The sequence below is a fragment of the Mustela putorius genome, unplaced genomic scaffold (genome assembly GCF_011764305.1).
Source record: "Mustela putorius furo isolate JIRA1106 unplaced genomic scaffold, ASM1176430v1.1 tig00003909_pilon_pilon_pilon, whole genome shotgun sequence".
In the NCBI taxonomy this organism is placed as follows: Eukaryota; Metazoa; Chordata; class Mammalia; order Carnivora; family Mustelidae; genus Mustela; species Mustela putorius.
The window spans coordinates 26,514,347-26,531,228 of record NW_025422057.1 but is presented as its reverse complement, the minus strand read 5'-3'; the positions used below and the strand labels follow the sequence as shown (position 1 = coordinate 26,531,228).

Below are 16,882 nucleotides of genomic sequence, written 5' to 3'. Positions count from 1 at the left end.
GTATTTGTGTTCTTGAGATTAATTTACACTTCTTATACCTGTGTGGTGGGAATATCATATAATGGTGTGTTATGGCTCATCTCCCCAGCTCTGCATTCAACAATGTCACAATGTTAGCTTGAAATTGGCCATGATGGGAGTGGTTGTACCACAGAAATCCACAAATGCTACAAATCAGGGCCTTTTCCCCTCAAACATTAAACATTTATGAATACACTGGGTAACATCCTGAGAAGACAGTCAAAAGGCACAATGCCCTCCTTCTATCCCAAATAACTAGTCAGATAAATAGGCATCTGTAACATCTCTCTGAAACCAGTGGAGCCATAATGGAACCATTCATCTGGCTGGGACACCTCCAGAGGTTTAGCTCTGTAGAGACTACAGTAGCCTAGTTATCAGGGACTAAGGCTCACAGAGAGCGGACCCATACCTGCCCCTACCAAACAATATTCATGAAAAATGAAAGAGTCTCAAGTTTGCCAAAGACATAGGTGAGAGAGGAAGAGTGGGGAGCACCAGTCTAGAGATTCAAATTCAAAAAGAAAATGAAGGCCTGGCTCCCCCTATGCCTTAGTCCCCAGAATACTAGCTCCTGTTTCAACCTGGCCTATCTATCTTAGGGTGTGGCTTCAGAAAAAGGAAAAACAAATGTTTTTAATGGAAGTACAATTGACACACATTACATTAGTTTCAGGTGTGTAACATAGTGATTCAACAAGTCTATATACATCGTGCTATGCTTACCACAAGCGGTGCTACCATCTGTCACCATGTAACATCATTACAACACCGTTGACTATACTCCCTATGCTGTAACTTTTATCCCCATGACATATTCTTTCCACAGCTAGAAGCCTGTTCCTCCCACTCCCCTTAAGAAATATTTTTTTGTTACTCACCATAAGGGCTAATGTAAAAATGTTGTGTTTGGCCAAAAGTACGGTCTCATTTGACATAAGGAACTTCAGCAAATTTATCAAGGCTTAAAAAAACAAAAAACAAAAACAAAAACAAGGTTATTAAAAGAATAATCAATAGAGTTAAATGAAAGCAATGGAAACAGATTTAAGAAATCCAAACAGGGCTATAAGTAAGTAAGTCACGGCTACCAAACCTTTTTAAAAGCACGTAAGGTAGATATATCTAGAGCAAGCACTGACCTTCCCAAGCATGTATCTTCTGCCCACGGAAAGTTTTTAAAAATCTACTTCTTTGTGCCACTTTTTTTTTGGATACCAATGGTTTATCACAAAAGAGAGACACAAAAATTACATGATGAGGGGCGCCTGGGTGGCTCAGTGGGTTAAAACCTTTGCCTTCGGCTCAGGTCTTAAAAAAAATCTTTTTTTAAAAAAATTACATGATGAAAGATTTCACAACTTCACTGGAATGGGCAGCTTCACTTAATGCCATTTTTTTTTTTAATTAAAGATTTTATTTATTTATTTGACAGAGATCACAAGTAGGCAGAGAGGCAGGCAGAGGCGGGGGAGGGGGGAAGCAGGCTCCCTGCTCCTCAGCAGGGAGCCCCATGCAGGGCTCAATCCCAGGACCCTGGGATCATGACCTGAGCCGAAGGCAAAGGCTTTACCCCCTGAGCCACCCAGGCGCCCCACTTAATGCCATTTCAATACTGATTTCTTTCAGTCTACCTACTTTCTGAGAACATCACCATATCTAAATAAATAATCCTTATCATCTAGAACTACTTTTGTGCTTCCATATTCTGAGAGAAGAACTTGATCTTGAGCTTTCACACTAACTGTCTGAATTTCTCTACCCCTTCCTTTAGAGCCCAATCTAACAGCTACTACCGTTGTTGCTTGCAATACTATTCCTTGAGATTTTTCTGGAAGCATAATGCCTCCTCTGGTTAGTTTTGGCAGCTCTCCTTTCAACTAAAAGTTGTTCAAAGAGGGGAAGAAACTTTCTAAATGCCTGTCCTGCCATGACTGCAGCTGCTGCAAGGGAGACCCACACTCTGACCTCTTTGCGCCACTTCTTTAGAAGCAATTAAGCTTGGAAATCTGACTACAAAAGGACATCTTAGGGACTCCTGAGTGGCTCAGACAGTAAAGCTTCTGATTCTTGGTTTTGGCTCTGGTCATGATCCCATGCATCCAGCTCTGTGCTCAGTGGGGGATCTGCTTGAGATTCTCTCCCTCTGCCCTCTCCCTCCCTCTCTAAAATAAACAAATGTTTAAAAAAAAAAAGAAAAAAAAAGACCTCTTAGTATTCCAAATTTACTTCCACACAGTGATTTCCCCACCAAATTTGTTCAATGTATAGATCAAAAGGAGGATCCCCCCTCTCATCCCAGGCTGCTTGCATGTCATCTTGCTATGTTTTAGCTGTGCACTTGTTTCAAACATCATGACTAAGAGGGACATCCTTCCATTTTAACTAGTCACCAGATGTGCCAACTATACTGGACTTCAGGCTCTTTCTCATAAAGAGAAAAAAAAAGTCCTTAACTATTCAAACAAAAGGGCAGCCTACTCTTTCCTCTCTCAACCATGACAGCATTTGCCAAAAAGTTCCCCTTTCTCCCGGGTATGCTTAATGAGGATTAAAACCCAAGCAACCTCATTTAAAAGACTGCCAAAACCCTAGCTTACCACTGTAGGTATAAAGACATTTTGCAAATAAATATTAAGCATAGAAGAAATCATCGGTTGCCTTGTTCTCTTTCACCTAAAACCATGAAGGAAATCCTACTTCTGTGCTCATCATGACTACTGCCGCTGTACCAACCTCCCCTACTTGATGGGAAAGTAGGAAGAAGGGGTTCAGGAGCTGCAAGCAATTGGTGGTCCTTCTGTCTTCTCCCCCTCAACCCTCTCTACTCCCACAGACATACAAAAAAAGACTTGACCTCTCCTTTTCTAAGACCATATCTGCTTCTTTGCCAGCAAAGAAGTCCATTCTCCCATGCTGTCTGAGCTTTGTGTGAAGCTTACTACCCTTCGAGAAGAGAGGTGAGCTTTGATTTGAAGCAGCAGGGAATGATGAGTAGGAGTAAGACTCTCCAGATACTTGCTGCCTGCCACACAACACTCCTTACTCTCAACCTCTGAAATCAGAGGTTCAGTAAAGAAACAGCAGGCAAGGAAAAGTACAAGGGCCTGTCTACACTCTGTTTCTAAAGTCTGAATCTTCCCCTCAAATAGCAAAAAAGCCTTACTAGAGATGAAGGTCATAGGCATCCTCATTTATGAACTCCTCACCCTTGCGCTAACTCAAGTTCTCTGAGGTTTCATAATGGAAAGGCAAATGATAGGCAGCTGGCTCTTTTGATGTTATCTGTTAACAAGCAATCTGTTGGACTAGACCCAAAAAAAGCTCCATAGGAGCCCACTCTGGATCACACGACCTCCTTAACTCCTACCAGGAGCTCAGAGAATGAAGGGGACTAGCTAGAATCCGTATAAAAATGACTAACCCAGCCCAAACCTCTCTCTTTAATGAAGATCATCTTGCCGAGTTATTTAAGGGCTGCCTACTCTACCCACTACCTCCAGAGCTTAGACAAGCCCTGTTAATGGATAAATCATCTGACAATCAGACTCTAAAAACTCACAGGAGACAAGAGAAAAGAACGGGTAGAACATGTGGCACAGGGCAAAACAGCAAAACACAATGGCTGGAGAGAGACAAAGCAGCTTTTGTTCACATCCAATCAAGGAGGGCTTTTGTCCCTAGCACATACAGCACAAAGATGCGGCCTCAGCAGTGGTTATGTGGTAATTAAGGAGCAGAAAACCTGGAGGAAAAGAAGTGGGAGCAATGATTTATTGCTCCTCTGCTGGACTACAACTAGTCTTGATCTCTGGGATTCAGAGTCAGGGATGACAAAGTGATAAATGCAAGGGGAAGAAGAGAGCAATTCTGGCACAGGCCAAGAGGCAACCTATGTCCCAACTACCACAGACATCAGTGGAGCCAAACAGTTTTGAGAAGAATTCAGCACTGCAGTACTCTGAGGGTCAGTGCCAGGGAAAACCTGCATTCTGCCCCTGATAATCCAGGCAGAGATACCTACCTATTCCATACACAGCCCCCCACCTCCAAAAAAGGCCAGGTTTTTCTCACCTGGAACTGGTCATTCTCTAGAGAAATTACACAGGCAGAGAAAATGAACAAAGCAACCTTAAAATCAGCTCCCACAAGCCTCTTACATCAGGGACCATAATTCCTCCTCAAGAGAGAATGCCCCAGCATCCCACGGAATAGTGCTTTTTGAAAATCATCACCCTTTGCACTCATTCTGTCAACTGTTTGGTGTCCTCTCTATCACCATGCACACAAGGTCTGCTATCCTCTGACCTGATGTATGGGGAGTTCTAAGTCTGTGAGGCTTCAGGATAACTGATTTTTGGAACTAGAAAGGGCTTTAGAGATCATGTAATCCAGTTCCCTCGTTTCTGGATCAGAAAACACCTCTTCCCAGCACCACCCCAAGTAGCTAGTGACTAAGCTGAGACTAGAACCTGGTCTCCTGATTAGTGTGCTTTCTCCCATTCCACTAAGATTAAATAAAGGTGCCAGATGGAATTAAATGTTAAAGGGAGAGACGCTTACCTACAAATGGTGTGCTTAGATCTGCTGACTACACTATTCCCAACACTTATCTTGACTCTGCTTTATAACCTTCTCCATCTACTGGCTATTTCAGTTCGTTTTCATAAATCTGGTCCACTCTTTCTCTTGATCCTGAGGTACTTATTAAGAGTACAGATGTTTAATACCTCATTATTACCTTTCTACTGCCTATTTGCAACACTAAAAGACTCCCAAGTAGCCTCTCTCAGCATCAACCGCCTCAGCAGGGCCTGTGTCTGCTCTTGTCGCTCTTCTCTGTCACACACCTTTTTCCCCTCTTCTGTTTCTGCCTCCTTTGTAGTATCTTGAAAGAAAGAAAGAAAGAAAAAAAAAAGAAAGGAAGGAAGGAAAGAAGGAAATGAGAAAGAAAAAGAAAAAGAAAAAGAAAAGAAGAGAAAGAAGGAAGGAAGAGGGAAGGAAAGGGAAGGAGGGAGGGAGCGCAGGGGAGTAGCAGCACGTAACTGTCAACGAAAACTATTCCCATCCCCCTCAGTCAGCTTTGTCCTCTTTAAAATTAAGATCTGAACATGGAATGTGATTGGATCTGGACTTTAAAGAGAGCCAAGGGCATCTGGATGGCTCAGTCAGTTAAGTGTCCAACTCTTGATTTCAGCTCAGGTCATGATCTCAGGATCCTGCCATCAAGCCAGTGTCAGGCTCCCCACCCAGCGGGGAGTCTGCTGGAGATTCTCTCTCACTCTCCCTTTGCCCCGCCCCCTGCTTGTGTACCTCACATGTTCTCACTTGCCCTCTCTCTAAATTAAATAAATAAGTCTTTTTTAAAAAAAATAAATAAAGGGAGCCAAGATCCCCTTTCTTTATGCAAAATCAGAACTGAAACAAAACAAGACAAAAACACTGGTATAAATAATTAGCAGCCAGGCTTATTCATAAGCTGTTATGGTACAGAACTACGCATGGGATTTAAGTGCAGGCCAAAAAAGGGAACACCTTCTTATCAGACAGGGGCAAGTCAAGGACAGGAGAAAATTGGCACTTGGGATCTCAGTGCCAACACATAAGTAGCACAGAGCTCATCCTGGCTGGCTCCTGGCTCACCACTCTCCTCATGTACACGTGTACACACACACACACACACACACACACACACACACATTTTTTAGAAAACTGCCCTTTATCCACTTGTCCACTTGGTGTCATCTGGGCACATGACCAGCCAAACTGTTCCACAGATAGTCACAGAAGTAGCAGTACATAAGAGAAGAGTTAAGATAACTATAAAAGATAAGAGGTTGGTTGTATAAACATAGCACTGTTCATTAGTCATATGTCTGTAAGAGCTTGGTATCAAGTACATGTTGTAGTCATTGTGGAGATAAGGGGGGGCAGGATGTCTTTTTTTTAATATAACCTTTTGGTTCATCGTGCTTCCAATTTTGTTTTGAAGATTTTTTATTTATTTTAGAGATAGAGGGAGAGAAAGAGAGAGAGTGAGGGGGAGGAGCAGAGGGAGAGGGACAAGCAGATTCCTCACTGAGCATGGAACCTGACGACTCAGGGCTCAATCTCACTACCCTGAGATCGTAACCTGAGCGAAAACCAAGAGTCAGATGCTTAACTGACTGAGTCACCCAGGCACCCCTCCAATTTTTAAACAGTTTCTATAAGGGGAGAAGAGGCTAACACAAGCTCTTCTTTACCAAAGACTTGATGCTTCATCTGATATATTTCCAAAGAATAATGGCCTATGTTAGAGTAACTCAACACTGTGTAAACAGTGTTACCCCTTTGGTGAGCAATGGCTGCCGATCCCCACAAAACAGAATGGCAGGGCTTAGATGCAGACAGGCTTTGTAGTTTAAACCTTCCAGGCTTTAAGAGACAATTCTCATCAGCTTCCATCCTCCATAGCCCCCAGGAATGGGCTGCCCCCAAATGCCAACACCAGAGAGACATATAATATAAAGAAATGTATCGTATCTTCTTGCTGAGTAACCACCACCACAGGTTAATAACTGTGCCAGAAGCTCACACAAAGTATCTCAAACCTTCCTCTATTCTACTGCCCTCTATGTGACACCTTAAAAAGAGAGTTAACTACAGAAATCACTTGCCCCAAAGTACACTCCTCTCTTTTCAGTATACTCACACAAAGTATCTCAAACCTTCCTCTATTCTACTGCCCTCTATGTGACACCTTACAAAGAGAGTTAACTACAGAAATCACTTGCCCCAAAGTACACTCCTCTCTTTTCAAATACAGTGGCCATAAGTGCTAAGGAAGGTAACATATATTAAGTGTCTGCTAGATACTAAGCATTATGTAAAGCACTGAAAGTACATTATTCTCATCAAATCCCCTTAACTATCCAATGAAGAAGGTATTATTGGTCCCGATTTACAGATGACTAAATTGAAATTCAGGAGGGTTAAATAAGTTACCCAAAGCCACAAAACTAGTTGGGAGCTAAACTGCATCAAGGGCAACAACATATTGGGAAGAAGGTCCATGAATTCCCCTTGCCAAGGTCTTATACAGCTGTACTGGTTCCACCTAAACTTAAATTAAAAGAATGTTTGCTGAGGGTGGGAGAGCTAGCTTTCTAGGGTCAATACCCATATTTGCTACCCAAACCATAACTCTAGTTGAACTCCACTGACCTGGCCCTCATATATCAAAGTGGCCAAATGAAAAAATCCTCTAAGGTCAAGTGCATCTCTCTCCTAAGAATGTGAGGATTTCATTCCAGTGACCTAGGACACTTCAACCTGCACACTCTCAAAAACAAGAGGTGAAAAGGAAGGACTCAAACAAGTATTTATACACCTATGCTCATAGCAGCATTATTCATGCCAGCCAAAAGGTGGAAGAACCCAACATCAACTGATGAATGAATAAACAAAATGCAGTATATACAAACGATGGAATAATATTCCGGCTGAAAAAGGAAGGAAATTCTGACACATGCTACAACATGGATGAACTACAAAGACAATGTGCTAAGTGGAAAAAGTCAGTCACAAAAGGACAAATCCCAAATGATTCAACTTATATAACTAGAGTAGTCAATTCACAGAGACAGAAAGTAGAGTGGTGGTGGCCAGGAAGTGGAGAGAAGGAGAAATGTAAATAAGAGTTATTGTTTATAGGGTACAGAGAGTTTCAGTTTGGGAAGATGAAAAAAATTCCGGAGATGGAAGGTAGAAATGTTTCCAACAATGATGTGAATATACTTAATGCCACTGAACTGTACATTTAAAAATGGTTACTGGGGGGGTACCTGGGTGGCTCAGTGGGTTGGACCTCTGCCTTCAGCTCGGGTCATGATCTCAGCGTCCTGGGATCGAGCCCCACATCGGGTTCTCTGCTCAGCGGGGAGCCTGCTTCTCCCCCTCTCTCTGTCTCTCTGCCTACTTTTGATCTCTCTCTGTCAAATAAATAAATAAAATCTTAAAAAAAAAATGGTTACTGGGTAGCTCAGTGGGTTAAAGCCTCTGCTTACAGCTCAGGTCATGATCCCAGGGTCTTGGGATAGAGACCTGCACTGGGCTCTCTGCTCAGCAGGGAGCCTGCTTCCCTTCCTCTCTCCGCCTGCCTCTCTGCCTACTTGTGATCTCTGTCAGATGAATAAATTTTTTTTAAAAAAAGGTTAAATTTTATGTATGTTTTACCAATCAAAAACAAATAAGAGGTCAATGTTTTTCTTTCTACCAACACTAGCAGGAGCCCCACAAACATCCATCCCAACTTTCTATAACCTCAGCGTAAGTGCCTAGCTAAAATTTACATCACGGTATACACAGCACGGAGTACATGGCCAAACACGCAAAAATGTTTCCTCTTTGATGGGCTAAAGAAAAGGAGCCAAATATGCTCAATCAACAGAGAGCCACGGACTCTTGGGCAGGAATGCAAATTCAAAATGAATCTTGAGTAGCCTTCAAGACAGCAACACTATGGCAGCCTTCAGAATGATTAAAGTTCACCATCAGAGCCACCAAAGCACTTAAGTACCAAAAATAGTCTAGGAAATCCTTGGGGATCCTGGATTAGACTGCTAATCTTTGCTAACTCTATTAAATGAGGCTCCAGATACCTGGCTCCAAATACTCTTAACCTACACTGAGTGAAAAATAGAGAAGTTAGGTCAGTGAGATATTTGAGGCATTATATTCCACATGCAATATGGTTAAGTTGTAGGGAAGTAGGTGCTCCGTACACATTTGTTTCTTCATTGGAAAGTCTACCAGGCACTTTGAAAATTTTGTTTCTGGGCTCTTTTTCAGGAACTACAAATTGGCTGCAACTGCTGCCTCTTCTGACTCTACTAGAGGCACCAGTCAGTCTCACACTTAGCTTTGGCCCAAGCTCCTTCCCAGGGGGATCTTGCACGTCAAGTATGGCAAGAGTGCGCCGAAGTTCCGACTTCTGAATGCAGATACATGTGGAATATAAGATAGCAAGCAGGTTCTGGGAAGCTGAACCAGGAATAGGTACCTTGATGGTTTCCTGAGTCCCAAGTGAATTCCCAGAGGCAGAAACAGATCTATTTCTCAAATGGGAAGAATTTGGTGCCATCCACTTGAGAATTCTGCCACCTCACACAGGCCTCCCTTACCCCACAAGGAGCTTTGTTTGCAGAGCTGCTCTTAATATCAATGTACCCCACATGATGAGGACTCCCCCAGAATTTTTTCCTGAATTGCTTTGAATTCAAGGAGAGAGTAGCAGTAAATTGTGTTGCCATGTAGAAGAGTAGAATGAATAATGGATATGGGAACTTCTCCAGGACTAAAACCTGTCCCCCACACTGAGGTAAACCAGGTGCAGAGAAGAACAAGCCAACTACAGGAAGACACAATTAAGTGGTAGCTCAGATGCCTGCCTCAGAGGAGCAAAGAGGAGGATTAATTATAAAACCAAGTGAATGACATTTAAATAATATTAAAAACAGGAAGGAGACAGAGAGCCTTTAGCAGAGCACAAATAAATTGTCTCCAAGAATCAGTTCAGAAAGAGCTATTATTTTAACAGTTTTAACATACTATAAAGAAAAAGAGAAAGAAAGCAAAGACAAGACTCAACCAGGCCCTTATGTTGTGGCCTGGCACAGACCTGGGAGGAAATGCCGGAGATCCAAATCAAAATGCGCTCATTTGGGGAAATAGATAATTTCACAGTGACTGATAGAAGAGAAATATTAGGATCTCACTTGCTTAGAAGAAAGGCAGAGAAACTCCAAGGACAGGCTAGAAATAGCACTAGTATAACAAGCCAATGCCTCCCAAACCCCAGAGGCATTATAACTCTAGCCAATTCCAGCATCTCTGGACAAAACCACCAATTACCCAGGGACACTGCCAACAATCAGCAGGCTCCCTGTCAATCAGCAAAGTGGTGCAGGAAGGACTTAGAAGCCAACATGTACCAGTAGAATAAACACAAAATACACCAGGTGGCCTCTCAGAATATAGGTATCTGTCTGGCTGCAAACCCAAGCCCCTCACTTAAAGAGGCCAATGAATGAAACAAGAAAATGAAATGGTTTTGGTTGTGTGCTATAAGCCCTCCAGGTGAACACAGGAGAAAAGGATTCTGGGAAGACAAGCAGAGTAGAAAGCCAACAGGTATCTCTCTCCCTACCCAGAAAATCACTGCAGTGATGGAATCTGTCTGATGTTAACTATTTTGAGTGGATCTTGTGTTGGTTTTTTTTTTTTTTGATGTTAACTATTTTGGAATTCTGAAGTATGGTAAAGGTTTTAAGTTTCCAAGGGAAGACTTTGATGGTAAACTTTGGGTAATTTCAGTCAATTTCAGCACTTAGCAAAGTAGCAACAAGGCATTCCCCAACCCACCTGCCCAGCCATGTTGCCAGGCAAGAGCATGCACACAGCTTGTAGGAGGTAGGGTGGGCAAAAAAGGAGTCTATCCCCTAAACACTGGAGATCTGTGCTTGGAGAGCTGATTCCTGCTTCTGATTACAGAGATGTAGACAAAGAAGCAAGCTGCCAGTATTGCTGCACCTCCTCCCACTGAGGCAAACCCATCCCCACCCACATCAGTTACATCCATGAGATTTAAAAGGGCCACGTATACGGTGCCTTCAGCTCAAGTCACGATCTCAGAGTCCTGGGATCAAGCCCCACAGCGGGCTTCCTGCTCAGTGGGGAGTCTGCTTCTGCACTGTCTTGTGCCTGTGCTCTCTCTCTCAAATATATCAATAAAATCTTTTAAAAAATAAATAAATGAAGGGCCAAGTGCCCTTTTTCTCCACCTTCATTTTTTTGTATGTTTCTTTGCAGAAACAAAGCCAGACATTTAAGACTAGAACATTCAAAACAACTGCATAGGGGCACCACTGTGGCTCAGTCAGTTAAGCATCTGACTCTTGATCTCAGCTCAGGTCTTGATCTCAGGGTCATGAGTTCAAGCCCCGTGTTGGGGGTCCTTAAAAAAAAAAATTACTTGCATATACAGGGAAATCTAGAAAGTAACTGCACATGCCCAAGAAAAGGCTCAGAAGAGCGCAAAGAAGACATTAAGTTTACACTCATGCTGAACATGGGCAGAGATAGCCTACTACAACAACAACAACAACAAAACAATAATTAAAGATATTAACCAAGGGACGCCTGGGTGGTTAAGTTGGTTAAGCAGCTGCCTTCAGCTCAGGTCATGATCCCAGCGTCATGGGATCGAGTCCCACAAAGGGGTCCTTGCTCCCCAGGGAGCCTGCTTCTCCCTCTGACTCTGCCTGCCACTCTGTCTGCCTGTGCTCGCTCATGCTGGCTCTCTCTCTGACAAATAAATAAATAAAATCTTTAAAAAAAAAAAAATTAACCAAAAAAAAGCAAACTCTGAGGAAGAGTGAACTGATTTCTTGAACCTGAGAATATTATATTAAGTGAAATAAGCCGGTCGCAAAAAGACAAACACTGTATGATTTCACTCACTTGGGGTGCTTAGTGTAGTCAAAATCATAAAGACAGAAAGTGGAATACTGCTTGCCAGAGGCTGGCAAAGGGAGGAATGGGGAGTTCTTGTCTGGTAGGTATAGAGTTTTTGTTTTACAAGATGAAAGGAATTATGGGGAGAGATGGTGGGGACGGCTGCACAACAATGTGGTAAACATTTGATACCACTGAACCACACACCTAAAAACAGTTAAGATGGTAAGTATTATGTATATTTTAACACCCCCCCCCACCCCCCCCCCACACACACACGTATCAACAGACTGCACTGCCTAAGGGCTCCACACCCCTCTAGATGAACTGGAAAAAAGAACAAATTCTTATTTTAAATGGAAGTTAGGTTCTGTGTTACATTTTCCTTGCTGTTGAAGTACATCTGCTTAAAAGGGAAAATAAGGTTCTCAACTATCTCCAATTCCCCGTTTACTTGGGGACACTGCAATTCTCACAGTTACCACCCACCCTCTTCTTTATCATGAAAATGTGCCCTTATGTGAAAGTTCCCATATGGAACTCAGACTCTTGGAAATGCAGGACCCCATACACCTTGCTCCTGTGCAGCTGCCTGTAAGCATGCTCAGAAGCCAGTGCCTTCCAGGGTCCTATACCACCTGCTTATTTTTTCCAATACTGCCCAGCTGAGAGAGAGCTAAAATCATTACCCTTTAAGAAATCAAACTGTCAGTGAGACCACATCTCAGTAGAGGCATGTGACGTAGAATCAAGAACTTTACTTCCTGCCAAAATGTGAGAAAAACAGTAACAGACCTGTCCTGCTCACTGGAGATGCAGGGAACAATGATATCTCATGAAACCAAGTATGCTCCTTTAGAACTAGTACAGGCAGAGCATCAAAAGCACAGCTACTCCTTCCTCTGTCTCTTTTGGTTGACAAGATGCTAATAGGCCTATGAGAGTTGACATTTCTCTGGAAAGGAAGTGACTTCATGTGCAGAGAAAAGAACAGAGATTTCTCACTCTTTTCAGGGGCTTTTTGGTGGGAATCTTTTTCTCCTTCTAACAGGCTAAACCTGTTAGAAATTCTTATCTTTTGCTCCTGCCAAGTTTTTGAGGGGATGAAAGAAAGAGTCAAAATAGTATAAATTTTAGACTTAGCCAAATGTGGTGATTTGAAGGAAAAGAGAGTCTTCTGGCATCCTTTTTCAGTCCTAGGCTTTCTACACTGCTGTACAAAATGATGGAAACAGAAAAATGCCTTCTAATGACCCTGTATTAAAACATTCTGAGAGAAATTGATCATACACAGAAGAAAGAGACCTCCATCTTTTTGCACATAGAAGCTAGAGCAGTCTTAATTAGGCACATCAAGCCTAGAATACATCTTGTAACATATTCCCCTACATCAGAGAAAATTTGGGGGAAAGAGGAAGAACAATTTAAAAAGCAATTTTAAAAACAAAATAGCAACAGCAGCTGCCAAAATTCCTCTCCCCATCTACTCTAGCTGTTTATTGCTTTGTCCTTCCTTCCTCCCCATACCTTCTCCAAAACTAAAAGAAGCAATATTGTAGAGTTATATAAGATCTCACCATTGGAGGAAGCTGGGTGAAGGGTGCGAGAACTTGCTATACTATTTTTGCAACTTCCTGTGAGTCTATAATTATATCAAAATTGAAAGTTCAAAAAAGAAACTAAACAAACAAACAAAGCTGACAATTAAAAGTTCAAAGGATAGTTTCCCGAAACCAGGAGGGGCCACCAAGCTGTCAAAGCTATACTTACTTATACAAGAACACACAGGTCCATCTATGGCTAAGGTCAGACCTTCTCTTGAAAATTTTCAGCCCTATGTGACAACACCTACAATATAACAAGCTTCCAACAAAAGCCTCACTCCCAGTCTCAAGGTACACCTAACCATGAAGTCACAGACTTCTGCTAGTGATGAGAAAGCCAGCTGGATCCACAAAGCTGTGACACTCTCTGGGTTTTCCATTTTTCCCAGTAGGTTATCTAAAAGGTCAGGCCATGTACAATTTCTCTCTTTTTCACAAAGCTGTGAATGCTTTGGATGCTATTTAGCACAGTGAAGCTGAACAGATTGTTTTGGGGGCTTTGGGGACCTTTCTTCCTGCAGGGAAGCAAATGTGGCCTAGTGATCTGCGTCTGAGCATAGAAGTCAGGAACTCTAAGTTCTAATCATGACTCTGTTTAGTATCTGGTTCCATGATCCTTAGCAAGGCACTTACCCTCCTATACCTCCACTCCCTTCCCCAACAAATGGTGATAAAAATAATGACATATCACCCAGGGATGTGGCAAAGTGAAAGGGTAAGAAGGACGGTGATCCATAGATAAATGTCGAATACAAAATGTCAGTATAAATCTGCCTTTAAATCGACCCATGTTTTCAGACTGTGGAAAGCTACACTATTTAAATGCAGGCTGCCTCCCCAGTGCCCCTACTGCCTGCAGTGGAAAGAAGTAAAATAAGCTGACTCCATGAAGCTCTGTTCAGGTCTTTTCCTCTCTAACAACTACATGCTTCTCTCTAAACATTCTGCTCATTCTTTGGTTAATGGCTTGGAAACCATCAAAGTTTCCATTTTTACTTAGTTAAAAGCAATCCATGTATCTGTAGATAAGGAAGAAACAGACAAAGGAAAGAGAAATCACCCACCACTCCCTTTCATATCAACAATTCAAATAGGGGCGACGGGGTAGCTCAGTGGGTTAAGCATCTGACTTTGTCTTGGGGTCCTGATCTCTCAAATAAGTAAATAAAATCTTCAAAAATTTTTTCAAATAAAAAGGGGATAAAGTCTACTCTACAGAAACATGACAACAAACATCCTACTGGATTCTATTATTATTACTGTTGTTGTTATTATTGTTATCATTGTTGCTGTTACTGTTGTGAGACCCAAACACAACACTGTGCTGCTGACTCATTACTAATAGAAATTCTACATGTCCACTTATTCATTTATTCATTCAAATGTTTTCTGAGACCCTGTTATAAGCCAAGTAGTGTGCTGAGGATAAAGTGATGATAAAAACATGGGCTCGGGGCGCCTGGGTGGCTCAGTGGGTTAAAGCCTCTGCCTTCAGCTCAGGTCATGATCTCGGGATCCTGGGATCGAGCCCCACATCGGGCTCTCTGCTCTGCAGGGAGCCTGCTTCCCCTCTCTATTTCAGCCTGCCTCTCTGACTACTTGTGATCTCTGTCGAATAAATAAATAAAATTAAAAAAAAAAAAACATGGGCTCTGCGCTACAGAAGTTTTTTAAGAAGAAAGAAAGATATTTAAATAAATCATTATACAGACTTATGCACACATTGCAAAACAGTACAATATGCTAAAATAGAAACCTGAAGTGCCATAGGAAGACACAGGAAATAAAATATAGTGACCAACATGCTCTTTATCCCCAAGAAGTTCAGAGAGGAGGTTGGGAAGCTAAAATTCCTAGGAGGAATACAGTATGATCAGTAAATAAAGAGAAAATATTAACACAGATAATAAGATACTCTGTGAAAAGAGAAGCAATTGGGAGGCCATGGAACCTAAAATTAAGACAGGGACTTTTAAAAAATGTTTATTTATCCATTTATTTATTTTTAAAGACTTTATGTATTTGACAGAGTGAGAGACAGTGAGAGAGGGAACACATGCAGGGGAGTGCCAGAGGGAGAAGCAGGCTCCGCTCAGAGCAGAGAGCCAGATTCAGGGCTCAATCCTAGGACTCTGGGATCATGACCTGAGCTGATGGCAGACGTTCAATGACTAAGCCACCCGCTCAATGACTAAGCCACCCAGTGCCCCAAGACAGGGATTCTTAACACAGGATCATGGATGGCTTCAGAGGGTCCGTGAACTCTCTGAAATTATATGCAAAATATGTATATGCAAATGGACATTTTTCTGGACACAAAGATCTTATCTTTCATTATATTCTCAAAGGTAAAGACCTATTTTCTAGTATCTTAGCCTAAAACCCAGTTTTCTATCTCTATAGAGGATAGTTTTAAGACCTAATCTTTTATCCAAAATAAGAGATCTAGGTAGCCTAGAGGTCAGAGAAGAGCTTTTGAACTTTCCATAACTTAGTGAAAAATAGTGATTGCTAAAAAGAGGGCAATGACAGAGACAGGCCTTTCTTTTCCTACCCTCGTTAGAGTTAGCCTAAATATATTTCCCCACATACTCAGATACTATGGTGACGGGCATCATATAAATAGACAATGGCAGCAGGGAGAAGGTCAGGGCTTATATCTGTAAAATCAAGAGGCCAGGCAGGATTAAACCCCCAAATAATCCAGCTACCTTATTCTATGGGAATTTGGAAGAGGGCCTCTGGTTACCTTCCCATTAACAAGGAGTGACTGCAGTCAAACAGCACAGGAATAAAAATCACCATCTGAAGTGCAGTGATAACACACACCCACATTCCAAACAACAAAAGGCATTTGGGCCCTAGCCAATTGCTTCCTAGACACCCAACGGGCTTCTGTGTGCCCAATCTAACAACACATGCCTTACCAGTTTTATTTATAAATAAAATTCAATTAAAGTTCTCAGCACAGTATGGGGATCTATACACATAAGCATATTTACCATGGTGAGGTTCACACACCTCCAGCAAATCCTTAAGTCTAGAAGGCAAAGAAAGAGTAAAAACATGGGCTTACCAACATATGAGGGGTACTGCCAGCCAAGGAGTGGGAGGATCCATCATAACCACATTTATATTCACTGATTGCAATATTATACATTATTATGGGCTCTGATGCATCAGATGTAGTAGAGTATTTTGCAACGTTCCTTAACACCTGCTGCTCTGCATCTCACTGTGTATGAATACAGGGAGCCAGGGTTCCAGGAGGCTCACCCAGTCTACATAAGAAAAGGACCTAACCTCACTTGGCAGAGAACTCCAGTACAAATGCCTATGCCTCAGGAACAAGAAGTCATCCCAGCATCACTAATAATCATCATGTACATCTCCTCTCAGCCTATCAAGGCTTAGGATGCCAGTCAATCAGTCGTGAAATAGCACAAAATTACAAACAGAGCTGCACATGACAGAAAGTACTCCAAGACATAAAGTAAAGTGACTGAACAGGATAAAAATGGTCTCCTGCCTCACGATTTCCTAGCCAGAATAGGGAAATGCTAAGATCAAGAAAATATAAATACAGAGGACATTTTTAATCTCTTTAAAAGATAACTGACTCTTGGGATGCCTGGGTGGGTCAGTCTGTTAAGTGTCTGCCTTCAGCTCAGGTTATGATCCCAGGGTTCTGGTATAGAGTCCCACATCAGGTTCCTTGCTCAGTGGGGAGCCCGCCTCTACTTCCACCTACCACTCCCCTT

At 42.2% G+C, this 16,882-nt stretch overlaps 1 protein-coding gene and 1 pseudogene across 3 annotated transcripts in view; both read right to left on the bottom strand.

Moving 5' to 3' along the window:
* ARMH3 (armadillo like helical domain containing 3) overlaps positions 1-16,882 on the bottom strand; it is a 182,551-nt gene that overhangs the window by 105,522 nt on the left and 60,147 nt on the right. For all 3 annotated transcript variants that reach the window (XM_045068962.1, XM_004749417.3, XM_004749418.3), the window contains exon 21: positions 903-985. In XM_045068962.1, the coding sequence (XP_044924897.1) occupies positions 903-985 (83 nt within the window). The remainder of the gene's footprint in view (positions 1-902; positions 986-16,882) is intronic.
* LOC101685374 lies at positions 1,647-2,093 on the bottom strand (annotated as a pseudogene).